A 13,551-nucleotide genomic window follows, 5' to 3' on the forward strand; every position below is an offset into this window, starting at 1 on the left:
TACCCAATAGTTTTCTAAAGATTTTTGTGCCATCTTAATCATTTATCATCAATATATAATTGTTGCTTCACATTATGGTCAGTATTTGGCACTGTAATTTTTCATTGTGGCTTCATAATTGCTAATGAAATTGAATACAATTTCATTTGTTTTGGCCATTTAAAGATCTTGGGAAGTACTTGATTTGTCATTTTGTATTGAGTTGTTTATCAATCAATCTCATTGATTGGCAAGAGTTCTTATATATGCTAGATCTTGATCCCTGATGAGTAAATGTGTGACATATGTCTCTTCTCCTTTGTACTGGTCTTTTCATGCCCTAAGGTGTCTCTTTGGGTGAATATACCTTTGTGTGTGTGTGGATGTGTGGGTGGATGTGTGGGTGTGTGTGCTTGTGCTAGTCCTTGAACTCTAAACATTTTCTTTTTTTTTTTTTTAAATAATCTTTATTATAAAGTGACAAGATGGCTGAACCATGTTCTAGTGTTTTCTGAAAGTTGGAATTTTTATTTTTTTTTTGCCAGTCTTGGGCTTGAACTCAGGGCCTGAGCACTGTCCTTGGGCTTTCTCAAGACTGGCGCTCTACCATTTAAGCCTCAGCACCACTTCCAGCTTTTTTTTCTATGTATATGGTACCGAGGAATCGAACCCGGTTCTTCGTGCATGCTAGGCAAGCACTCTACCACTCGGCCAAACTCTCAGCACCTCTAAACACTTTCTAAACAAGCACCCTTATACTTCAACCATGCTTCCAAAAATGATATTTTCTTTTTTTTTTTTTTTTTGCCAGTCCTGGGCTTGAGCTCAGGGCCTGAGCACTGTCCTTGGACTTTCTCAAGGCTAGAGCTCTACCACTTGAGCCTCAGCACCACTTCTGGCTTTTTTCTATGTATGTGGTACCGAGGAATCGAACCTGGGTCTTTGCGCATGCTAGGCAAACACTCAACCACTAGGCCAAACTCCCGGCCTCTGATATTTTCATTTTTAATGTAGTCAAATTTCTTTTTTTTTTCTTTTCTGTCTTTTTTTTTCTGGTTCTGGGGCTTTGAACTTTGCTCAAGCTAGTGCTCTACCACTTGATCTATAGCTCAATTTCCAGTTTTAAGAGAGTTTATTAGATATAAGAGTCTTAAGGACTTACTAACCTGGGTTGGCTTTGAATCATAATACTCAGTCTCACACATAGCTAGGATTACAGGTGTGAGCCACTGGCACCTTGCTGTTATTTTTTTTTTATAGTTAATGTTGAGTCTTGTCTAACATATCTTCTACCTTAAGCTCTGGAAGGTGCCATGTATTATTTACCAAGAGGTTTATCATTGTCTTTTGCATCTATGTATGTAGTCCATCTGAAAAGAGACTGTAATGTGTGGAGTGAGGTTGTATTTATTCATACCCTTTCAGTGTCTGGAGTAAAGGATGGTACACTGGAAGCTGGAAATGGCGAGCAGAAGATAGATTTTCCATAATCTGGTTATGGACAGAGCTTTTAGCTGTATAAATGTCTGAGGGGCTAAAGGGCTTACCAAAACTAGAATAAGACCCCTCAGGACTCGCATACCTCTTTGTCTGAGCAAGTGTTTGTCCTGCCCTCCTGATGATCTTTTTTTTGTTTTTTTTGGCTAGTCCTTGGGCTTGGACTCGGCCTAAGCACTGTCCTTGAGCATTCTTCAAGGCTAGCGCTTTACCACTTGAGCCACATCAACACTTCTGACCTTTTCTGTGTATGTAGTACTGAGGAATTGAACCCAGGTCTTCGTGCATGCTGAGCAAGCACTCTACCACTAGGCCATGCTCTCAGCCCCATCTTGATGATCTATCTTATCAGAATGGAGAAACCACCAGTATCCTTATCAGAGGTCTTGTATGTTTATTCCTTTAAAACCTTGTGAAATTCTTGAGATTACAATTAATGTTTATTGCTATGCAGGGAGTTTTACAGTTATTGATGAAGAGTTTGTCTTTTTCATTTTAGATTGACATCAGTAAATGTCATTATTTAGTGGATTTGGATACCATGACAGAAACACCCCGGGAACCAAGATATTCATCTAATAAAGAAGAATGGATCAGCTTGGTCCACAGACCATTCCTTGATGCTTCTAGGTATGTGCTTTATTCCTAAGAGATTTCTTAAAATCAGTCATTAAAAATTGACTCTAGAATTGAGTAACTTCTGACCTGGGCAGTATATTTCTTTTTCATTTGGGTCCAGTGCATAATATGCTTTTGTCTAGTCCCCTGAGAATTCTAAGAGCGCGCTTAGGGTATATTCTGATGTTATCCAAGTGAAAGAGTCCTAAGTAGTACAGGCTGGTCTACTGTAGAGAAATCAAATATGTGAGTGACATTTTGGAGATGTCTGTGAAGGTGTTTCTAGAGAGGATTAATTACAGGGGCAAGACCTAAACTGGACGTGTGGGGTGCACCCCACATGGGCTGAGATCCAGAAGAATAGAATGGAAAAGAGGAGAAGAGAGCCCACTAGCACAGACATATTCTCTCCTCTGACTGACTCACCCCCTTCTTCTCCCACTTCCTCTTCTCTCTTTTCTCTCCTCTCTTCTCTCTCCTTCCTGGTTGCCCCAGCCTCCCCACTATAATGGACTAAAACTCTTTAACTATAAAACAAAATAAACCTTTCCTGGCTTGAGTTATTTTGCTTAGGTATTCTGTCATAGTGATGAACATGTTTGACTAACCTGTATTCCATAGTTTAAATATACCAGTTTATCCATTTACCTATCAAAGGACATCTAGTTGCTTCCAAGTTTTGTCAATGGTCTTAGTTCATATTATAACAAATTACCATAGCCTGGGTAGTCTAAACAACATTTATTTTTCACAGTCCTGGAAGCTGGAATTCCAAGAGCAGATGCTAACACAGTCAGATTGTGATGAGATTCCTCCCCTAGGCTGCAGATTCCTCTTCCTCCTGCTCCTCTTCCTCCTGCTCCTCTTCCTCCTCCTCTTCCTCCTCCTCCTTCTCTTCCTCCTCCTCCTCCTTCTCTTTCTTCTGTCATTCCTTCCCTTGCTCTCTCCCAGTTTTTTTTTTTTCTTGTGCTAGTTCTAGGGCTTGAACTCAGGGCCTGAGCACTGTCCTTGGGCTTTCTCAAGGCTAGCACTTTACTACTTGAGCCACAGCACCTCTTCTGGCTTTTTCTGTGTATATGGTACCGAGGAATCAAACCCAGGGCTTTGTGCATGCTAGGCAACTACTCTACCACTAGGCCACACTATCAGCCCTAGCTCCCAATTTTTCCCTCCTATCCCCACCCACAAGTTATAACGTTCATTTTCAATTAACTGTACCGTTGCTGCATTTGTTTATCCTTTGTCCCTCCATTTGCAGGTACTTCTAGCTTTGACAAGTTGATATCCTGAAAGGTCACTTAACCCATTTTTGAGGGCTCCACTCTTATGGCTAAGTTTACTTCCCAGAGGTTCAATTCATAGTATCATCCAATGAAGAATAGATTTCATTATATGAACTTTGAGGGGATACAAACGTTTGAGTAAAGCTGTTAAAGGTTGAGTATTTCTTATAGAAAATGCTCTGAGCCAGAAGTATTTCAGATTTTAGATTCTGGAATATTTGCATATACATAATGGGATAATTAAACACTAAACACAGAATTAATTTATTTCTCATATGCTTTATACATATAGCTTGAAGGTAATTTTAAATATATTTTTATTTTTGAGTAGTTGTACAAAGTTGAAGGTTGTTTTATTCAGTATTTTAAATAATGTTATTCATAAGACAAAATTTTATGTCATGTAAGTCTCCACTGATAGTGTCATGTTAACGCTCAAGACTTTTGACTTTTGGTTCTTTTTGGATTTTATATTTCAGGTTAAGGATGCTCAACTAGCATAAAATAAATGTCCAAGTTTCTGTGTGAATATATTTCCATCTCTTGAGTAAATATCAAGTCATGTGATTGTGAATTGTATGGAATGTGTGCTTAGTTTTATAAGAAGCTGCCACATCATCTCTCTTTCAAAATGACTACCATGTCATTCTAGCCATGAACTAGAGTCTGTACATTTTTGCAACCATTCGGGACTGTCATAGTTATGTATTACATATGCATATATGTGTGTGTTTATGTATGCAGAATAGGTGTGTAGTGGTATCTTGTTTTAATTTTCATTTCTCTGATGACACATAATGTGATGGCTTCAATTTTCTCAGTGGAGTAGGATGTTAGGTTATAGGTTGAGAAAGATAAGTAGAAGGGATGAGGTGCTGGAGATCTGAGCAGAGAAAAAGGCAAAAAAGAGCTAAAGAAATGTAGTGTGATTGGAAAGCAGGATCCAGAACGGACTGCCTCTCTGCTTAATCCGAGGCTTAGAGACAGCACATTCTGTTAGTTTGAGAGAGAATCTAAGAATAAGATCTCAACCAGGGCCGGGAGTTTGGCCTAGTGGTTAAAGTGCTTGCCTAGCATGCATGAAGACCCGGGTTCGATTCCTTGGTACCACATACATAGAAAAAAGCCAGAAGTGGTGCTGAAGCTCAAGTGGTAGAGCTCTAGCCTTGAGAAAGTCCAAGGACAGTGCTCAGGCCCTGTGCTCAAGCCCAAGACTGGCAAAAAAAAAAAAAAAAAAAAAATCTCAACCAATTTCTACTGGGTCCAGAGGCCCAGCTTCCTTTCTGTGAGTTTACCATGTTTTTATAGCTGGCTAATTATTGACTCCTGGATCTAGAGTCTAAACTAGTTGACAGTATCACCAAATTAGACACATTGCCATTCTGTCTATCTCATATCACTTTTTTTTTTTTTTTTTGCCAGTCCTGGGCTTGAGCTCAGGGCCTGAACTCTGTCCTTGGACTTTCTCAAGGCTAGAGCTCTAGCACCACTTTCTGGCTTTTTTTTTTTTTTTTTTTTGTATGTGGTACCAAGGAATTGAACCCGGGTCTTTGTGCATGCTAGGCAAGCACTCTACCACTATGCCAAACCCCCGGCCCTCATATCACATATTTTAAAAAATGAGAGAGGATCATTTTCTTTTTTAGAATCATGATATAATTGCTACTTGTATAAAATAGCCTGAAAAGTGGGTGAATGTAATGCCTACTGTTAGATTCATTGAGGGGAGCAATGAGAGAGTGGTACCATCTATTGCCAGCTTGGTGGTGGCTTGCTTTCTGAATGTGGGGAGTGTTGGGCTGTGGGCGCCTGGTGGGAAGTGCCTTTCTAGGATGCCAGACTTGGCTTCCTGGGGCACGGCGCCTGTTGGTACAGTCACTTTCCACCCACTTCTTCCTCCTTCCAAAGGTTCCTTATGGCTTTCATGCTTTGCTTTTTATCTGTAGTTCCTGTATTATAAGATTTATTCTTCCATATTTTAGAGCATATTAGCCTCCAAATGAATTTCAAGCTTGTTTGATTAGAGGTTTGGGAACTTAGACAGGAAAAGATTCCATAGCCCTGTGTGTTTATAATCATAAGTGAAGAACAGGTGCAAGAAAAGCTAGAAGTCAAACCTTCCTGCTGGTGTTCTGGGAGAGGGCCATTTCCTCTCAGAGGACCTCTCAGCACAGCCAGGTGGGAACTGCTCATGAGTGGTGCTGCTTTGTTCTTTCTGGGTTTAGCACAAGATTCACAGTGGCCATTCATTGGCGACTCTGGAGAATGTTTTTACTAAGCCCATGTCTCTTCTTTTAGACTCCAAGAAGTGAACCCAGGGTCTGTGAGGCCTGAACAGTCTACGGCACCCCATGTATCTGTGTCCATTTGTGCCCTTTGTGGTAGGGTGGGCTGGTTGATGAGACCCATTGGTTTCCCCAGCCTCTAGCTCAGTCTTTTGGTTTGCTTTTTGTTTTGTTTTGAATGATAGCTATAAAAGGGTAAATGAGTTAGAAATTTATACTCCGGTTATTGTGGTGTTGCAGTCACTCAAACATAGTAATAATACACAGCATTACTGTTTTCCCTGTGGTTCTGAGTGCTGAGTAGGCTCAACTAGCCTCCTTTTTTTTCTTTTTCATTTTCTATTTTGTTGTAAAAGTGATGCATAGATGGGTTCAACTAGTCATTTCTTACCCAGGCTTGCTTATGTACAGCTGTGAAATGATGGCTGAGGCTGGAAACATCTCGAAGACTTTCTTATGTTCATTCTAGCATCTGAGGCTGGCTGTTGGCCAGAATAAGTGTCCTATGACCTTGAGCATGTGACCTGGGCCTTTGTATAGCTTGGTAGCTAACTCCTAAGAGGAAGCATCTCAAAAGCAATCCAATCTTATGAGTGAGCCTTGAGATCAATATAGTATCACTTCTATCTCATATCGTGTTAGGTGAAGAAAGCTTGTAACTAGGCTATGTGAAAAGGGAGAAGAGTTAGCATTTCCCTATTTATGGCAAAAGCAACAAGAATTTATGGACATGTTTTAAAAACCACTTCAGCTCTCTTAAGGCTAGTCTCCTAAGTTATTTCTCCTTTTCAAGAAGGCTTTTTTTTTTTTTAGAAGAGACAGCTTCTTAGTACGCAGGTGCTAAGAAGGGAATTGTACCTGTGGCATAGCTTGCTTGTGAGCCCCTGGTATGACATGCTTCTGATGCTGCTGACTCTTTTGGTGGAATTGGTTCTCCTTCCTGAACAGTAATTGGCTCGATCTTGTCTTTTCCCAGCATAACAATCCTGGTGATGTGCTTACTGCCTCAAATAGGGCCAAGAAGAAACTCCGAAGAAGAGATCAGAATTTCTTTACTTTTGTACTATTGTTTTTGGGTGGTAATTGAATTTGGATTCAAATGATCACACTTGCTGGGCAGGTGCTCTATCTATGAGCCATGTCCCTATTTCTTTTTTCATTCATTTATTTTTTTGCATAGGGTCTTTCATTTTTGTTTGATGCTTACCTTCAACTATTGTCTTGCCTGTCCCACATAACAGAGACCACAGGCACGCACCACCATACCTAGCTCATCTTTTGAAAGGGTGTCTTGCTAGCTAACTTTTTACCTGGACTGACCTTGAATTGTGATCCTCCAGGTCTCTACCTCCTGAGTAGCTGCGATTGTAAGTGTTTATTACCAGGCAGTGGTATTTCTTTTCTTTTTAGACAGGATTTTGCTATGTAGCATAAGGCTAGCCATGAATTGAAGTTCCTCGACCTCTGCCTCCCAAGTAACTGGGATTATAGATAAGTACCACCATAGCTACTTCCTTTTCTTTTTTTTCTTTTTGCCAGTCCTGGGGCCTGAACTCAATGCCTGGGCACTGTTCTTGAGCACTTTTTCTCAAGGCTAGTACTGAGGAATTGAACCTGGGTCTTCATGCATGCTAGACAAACACTCTACCACAAGGCCACACTCTTGGCTCCAGCCTATATTTTTTTTGAAAGATTTTTATTAACCTTGATTTTTAGTATTTTTGTATTTTTTAATCAGCTTATTTTTTTATAGTTTTGTTTCAGTCTTTGTCAGTTTCTTGTTTTCAAGTATCTTGAGATACTTTCCTGAAATCCTTTCCCTGGCAGAGGTACTTTGGCTTTAAAACACATCGATGGTTTTCTGAGTGCATTATTTATCTGCTTTATAATTTGACTTTTGGGGCTCGGAGTCTGTTTCATATTGTTGTGAAGCACTATGTAGAAGGAGCCCGTCAATAGCACACCTGTGCTTTACGTCTTACCTCACAGCCTTGAGTGTGAGCTTGTGTGGTGTTTTAGGACCTGCTTCCAGCTAGTAAACTGGCAGTTGGTATCATCAGAGATCTTTGTTCTAGGTTCTTTGGGAGTTAGAATCATATTTAATAGTAATTCTTTACAACTCCTAGTACATTATAGAGTCATTTGGTGTATTTTACATTCCTTAGCCCAAATTTATATTACATTAAAAATTTTAGAAAAGGAAATGGTGAGAAGAATCTCCTCATTAGTCTGTATTATCTTTATTTGGTAAAACCATGATCATTGGGTTAAAAGAATACTCATTATTATGATGTCACTCTCTGAAGCTTGCCTGCCAACGTGACATGGCCTCCAATGCTGCCTCTGTTTGATTTGTAAACTTGCCTAAGTGAGAGTTGAAAGGGCAGGGGCAGAGACCTCCTGTCCACCACAATGGTAAAGGGAGCAGGTACTACCTATGTGTGTCAGATGAGGGAGGGACTGATGAGGAGCATTTCCCCAGAAGCTGTGCTGGGGACTAGAGGTCAGAAAACAGCCAGTTGCTTAATAGCAGTTCTTCCTCAATTTTCTCATTCTGAATATTGACCAAAGTGCGCTGGTTAGGGTTACGATGATATGCCGGATGTTGGCGAGGACCACAGATCAGATGACTCACTATGTAGCCCAGTATTATAGTGCCACGGTTCCAATCTGTGCCTCTGTAAACTTCTAATTGTTACACATAATGTATCATTGAAATTACTCTGAACAAAATCGTGGGTATATTCCTTGAATGGCAAGGCTCTGTTGTCCATGACTACTGAAAGTAAAGAATCATACTGGTCGCATGGATAGTACTGAATAATGAGGCCTTAGCAAAGTCTGTATAAACAGAAACCTGGAGAGGTTACCTGACCTTTTACAATGATAGCTTTGTTTATGTAGATGTCTTTCAGCTCCCTCCTGCACCCTAACAGTTCCATGGACCACTGTGGTTTCCTGCTCCCCTCCACACACACAGGCCTCCTTTGCTTCACCTTACCTAGTGGCTTAAGAACTACTATATTTTGGGAACTCTGTCCACAGGATCTGGTGGTCTAAAGGAATGGAACACATAACGTGCCACTCATGTTCTTGCTCTTCTGAGGAACCTCTGCAGTAAAGTTTCTTCAGAATGGAAGGTAGCTGTGAAAGGCCAGTCTGCAGAAGAAAGTGAAAAGGCTAGGCCAAAACCCAGCTGAAAGAGAATGGGCAGGTGGCTTAGAGTAGAGATTTACGTTTGAATGGATATATGCATGGATTGTGGCTGGATGGATGAGTTGATGAATAGATAGATGAATATATGGATAAGAGGAACTGGAGTACTAAACAAATTGACCCAGCATTTCCATTTACGCCTGTTGAACTGGTGGCATCAGGGACTGGCAGCCAGTCTTCCATTGACGTCAGCAAGTGCAGATTTAAATCTCCATGGCAGAATGCTCCTGAGCCCTGATAAATAGCACTGGTAATTGAATTAGAAAACATTCTGAGCTGTCAGCTAATTATGCTGCTCAGCCAGTTGCTTTGTCCAGGTCTGTTTCATCCTTGAATTGTTTGAACAGCCTTGTCACTGGAAGGGAGGTCTCCCTAAGAGAGAGGCATGTATTTATGTCTCCCTGAGTTCCCTTAAGCTCCTCTGGGTCATTCTTTGGCATTCTACTTTGTTGCAGACATTGTGGTATGAGTTTTGATAAGCATTAGTTTTGGTCTAGCTACGATTTATTCTGATCTTTATGAATATGATGTGTGCATACTCATAATATTTCAGTACTCAACTGCTCTTTTTCCTTCATAATGACAAATAAACTATTTGATTTCTCTTTCTTTTTCTTGAGCAACAATGTAACAAATAAACAATGCCTAGTCATGCTTAACTTTAAAGCTATTGATGGTTAAAAAATGATCCAATAAAATATTCAATTATTCCAACTTCAAAAATAGCGAAATGTAGAACAGCACCTATAGTTTGGTACATTCAAGCTGACCTGTTCTATCAATGAAAGAAAACAGCAGAATCATCTTCCCATTCCTGGGAAGAGAGGTGAGAGTGAGTGTGATGTACTTTGACAGAGGCTGCTTTTAGAGGAAATCTGAGGTGGAGAAGGGCCACACCCCAGGCCTGCAGGAGAACTGGAGCTCCTCTTCAGTGAGGGTCTCTCCAGGTTGTCTTCTCTGCTTCTGCTTTTATGTAATCCCAATCTTTAGCACAGGTTTGTGTTCAGGCTTACCTAGAAAGGCCTCCTGGCTTCCAGAACACAGTATTTAGGATTCCATTCTGCTTTTCCACTAAGGGAGCATGCCAGGGTCAGGGTGTTTGTTAACCTAAAGTCAGACACAGGTTTGTGTTCTCTGCAAGACAGTTATCCCAGACCACAGAGTCTTAGACAGAGAGTGTCTCCTTGGGGAAAGGAGCTGTTTGTGTTCATACCTGTGTTCCTGGCATTGCTTAATTAACCCATTGCTTGGTCACTTGGTAACTTGTTGAACTGAATTAAACACATTCTCGTTTACGTAAAATCCTTCTCTCACTCTCCTTATCTACTTGTCTATCTTTCCAACATGTTTTTCCGACTCACTAGGGCCAGCCACATATTGGTAAATAAAACAGGCTTAGTTCTTGAAATCTAGTTGTAGAGGACAGAAGAATAAACAAACTAGTTAGCCAACAGATTTTTTTTTATTTTTTATTTATTTATTCATTTATTTTTTTGGTCATGGAGGTTGAACCAGGGGCTTGGGCGCTGCCTCCGAATGCTTTTCTTCAAGGCTAGTGTTCTATCGTTTTGAGCTTTAGCATCACTTCTGTTTTTCTGGTGGCTAATTGGAGATGAATCGCATGGACTTTCCTGCCCCGGCTGGCTTCGGACTGCGATCCTCATCCAGCCTCCTGAGTAGCTAGGATTACACGTGTGAGTCACCTGCCCCTGGCAGACTGGGTTTTTGTTGTTGTTGTTTGTTTTTTACCTTTCACCTGATTGTTGAACTTTGTGTGTAGGTTTGCATTTCTGTGGTTGCTGGTAAGAGTGAACATTTCATATGTTTATTTTCCCTAGCATTTCTCCTCTCTAATCATATCCTTAGTCAATATTTTCCTATCGAGTTATGTCTTCTTAACTGATTTTAGGAAGTTTCTGTAATCTTGATGTGAATCCTCCATTATATATACTGCAAATACTTTCTTTTGTCCTCCTAAATAGTAAAAATTGCTCTAGAAAGAAAGTGAAAAATTGCAGTTAAGGGCTGGGATGTAGCTCAGTGGCAAAATGCCTAGCAAGTACAATGTCCTGGGTTCGGTCCCCAATACCAAAAAAGAAAAGACAAAAAAAAATACAGTTAAAAAAAAAGTTGGCCAGGCGCAGTGGCTCACGCCTGTAATCTTAGCTACTCAGGAGGCTGAAATCTGAGGATTTTGGTTCAAAGCCATCTCGGGCACCAAAAAGTCCATGAGTCTCTTATCTCCAATTAACCACTAGGAAGCCGAAGTGGTGCTGTGGCTCAAGGGGTCGGGTGGTAGTCTTCAGCTGAAGAGCTCAGGGAGCAATGCCCAGGCCCAGAGTTCAAGCCCCACAACCGGGAAAAGAATAATTGCTGTTGAGTCCATGGACTCTGGTATTATTAGACTGAAGGCTGGGCTGAGTGTTGTTCTAGTACCTGTGAGAACGAAGCCTTTGTCGGGGAGTCTCTTGAAGTGGAAGTTGCACTTGTGCTTACAGGAGTTTGCTTGTTTCTACCTTTCTATCCCAGCCTGAACAAAAGACTGAAGCTCTTTTGGTCTGAGGCAAGTTCATTCTGTATGCAAGAGCCCAGCTCTTATTCTGTGCCTCTTCCCTAAGCCACTTCTCTGTGAGAGCCCTCAAGCTGTTAGCTAGTGAAGTGAAGCTCTGGGGAGCACAGGGCACTGCCAGCATCCCAGTTGGGAAGCGTCTCCAAGAGGTGTGTTTGCCAAGCACGATATCATTGTGTACAGGCATTGTGGGAGTCTGCCAAGCCCAGAGGTAGGCTGCCAGTCCAAATGCCACGTTGACATGACATTTACAAGTTTAGAATGTGGAAAAGGAATGGTGGTGGAACACCTCTCAGCTGTCTCGTCTAGGTGGTAGGAGCTGCGCCAGCTTTTTATTTTCAGACTCAGAAAGTATTATTTCATATAGAATTTGTAGCTATCACCATGACTGTTTTTTTTTTATTTTTTATTTTTTGCCAGTCCTGGGCTTGAGCTCAGGGTCTGAACACTGTCCTTGGACTTTCTCAAGGCTAGAGCTGTACCACTTGAGCCTCAGCACCACTTCCGGCTTTTTTCTATGTATGTGGTACCAAGGAATCGAACCCGGGTCTTCATGCATGCTAGGCAAGCACTTTAACCACTAGGCCAAACTCTCGGCCCAATGACTGTTTTTTTTTTTTTTTTTAAAGGAAATTATAACTCCTTTAAGCTGGTGTAGTATGTGCAATGCTAGAATGGATTTGAATGAGTCTTCTCATAGGCTCACTATGGAAACTGAGGGAGTAATGCCTCCTTCCTGGTAGGATTTTCAGATGGGGTAAATATATTTAAAAACAAAAGTACTTAAGATGTACAAGCACTTATACATTTAGGATATGTTTTAAAGGTACAAAAACAGTTATGACATGCTTCAGAAAACACAATAAACTCAGGTTTCTCCTATTGTGATAGCGTAGTACTAAGTAGATTGGATTTTACAGAATTGTGCTGTCACAGCATGAATTTGTTTATCTGCATTCTCTCCCAGACTTAGTCATTGCTGGAACACTGTGCATAGGCATCTAGGACATAATTTTCTTCTCCTCTCCAGGAAGATTTCAGGCTGAAGTTCGGGTCATTTGCATAGTGGGAATTTCTGCAGATTTTTAGCTGCAGAAACCTTTTGGATGTTAAGAATTCATTTCAAGGGCCGGGAGTTTGGCCTAGTGGTAGAGTGCTTGCCTAGCATGCACGAAGACCCGGGTTCGATTCCTCGGTACCACATACTTAGAAAAAGCCGAAAGTGGTGCTAAGGCTCAAGTGGTAGAGCTCTAGCCTCGAGAAAAATCCAAGGACAGTGCTCAGGCCCTGAGCGTAAGCCCAGGACTGGCCAAAAAAAAAAAAAAAGAATTCATTTCAAGCTCCATGATGGTACACACCTATAACCACATCATTCAGAAGGTAGAGGCGGAAGAGCTCAGGTTGGAGGGCTGCCTCCATCACAAAGTGAATTCTAGGCCAGCCTGGGCCACATAGCAAGACCCCGGGTCAATCCTCATCCCACAAATCCATTTCAGTCAGGTACCTCACTGACCTGGAACTTTTCTGAGGTACATTCTCAGGTAAAATGAAGATCTGAAGCTATTTTGAATGATGTTCTGTGATTTATCAGGGAGATTGTTTATTGTTTGATTGATGGCTGTAACAGGTTACGTGCCCTTGATTCAAGTCTTCTATCCTGATTTGGTGCCTGTATAAGCTTTTCTGTTCTCCAGGAAATACCTTCCTCAATGATGAAATTCTGTCCTTCTCCCCCTCTTTTTCAGGTCTTCCAAGCTGTTTCGGGCATTCTATATCCCTTTCCTGTCAGATCAGTATACAGTGTATGCCAACTACACCATCCTTAAACCCCGGAAAGCAAAGCAAACCAGGAAGAAGAGTGGAGGTTAGCAACACACTTGTGGCCCCAGCCGACAGCCATTGACCTGATTCCCTCCATCACTACCTGTAACTTTTGTAATAAAGTCGTCTGGCAGGAACACCAGAATCTGGGTGCTCTTGGCTAGTCAGTCTATTTCAAATTCTAATTAAAGTTACATTCACTTCTTGCCTATATCATTGTTCTTCCTGTAAACTTTTTGTAGATAGGCAGAGAGAGGCCCTAAAGCACGGGTAGATACATAGC

The 13,551-nt window shown here is 41.2% G+C and overlaps 1 protein-coding gene across 4 annotated transcripts in view; it reads left to right on the forward strand.

Moving 5' to 3' along the window:
- Alg9 (ALG9 alpha-1,2-mannosyltransferase) overlaps positions 1–13,551 on the forward strand; it is a 69,566-nt gene that overhangs the window by 49,412 nt on the left and 6,603 nt on the right. For 3 of the 4 annotated variants that reach the window (XR_016532811.1, XR_016532813.1, XM_090319530.1), the window contains exons 14-15: positions 1,976–2,106; positions 13,193–13,311. Coding sequence is in view for 2 of the 4 variants with exons in the window: in XM_090319530.1 (XP_090175656.1) it covers positions 1,976–2,106; positions 13,193–13,311 (250 nt within the window). In the remaining 2 variants the exon portion in view is untranslated. Of the gene's footprint in view, positions 1–1,975; positions 2,107–13,192; positions 13,480–13,551 lie in introns of those variants that run through there. The other variant, XM_090319531.1, reaches the window with a different exon arrangement.

Source organism: Megascapheus bottae, chromosome 27 (genome assembly GCF_031878675.1).
Source record: "Megascapheus bottae isolate mThoBot1 chromosome 27, mThoBot2.hap1, whole genome shotgun sequence".
Lineage (NCBI taxonomy): Eukaryota > Metazoa > Chordata > Mammalia > Rodentia > Geomyidae > Megascapheus > Megascapheus bottae.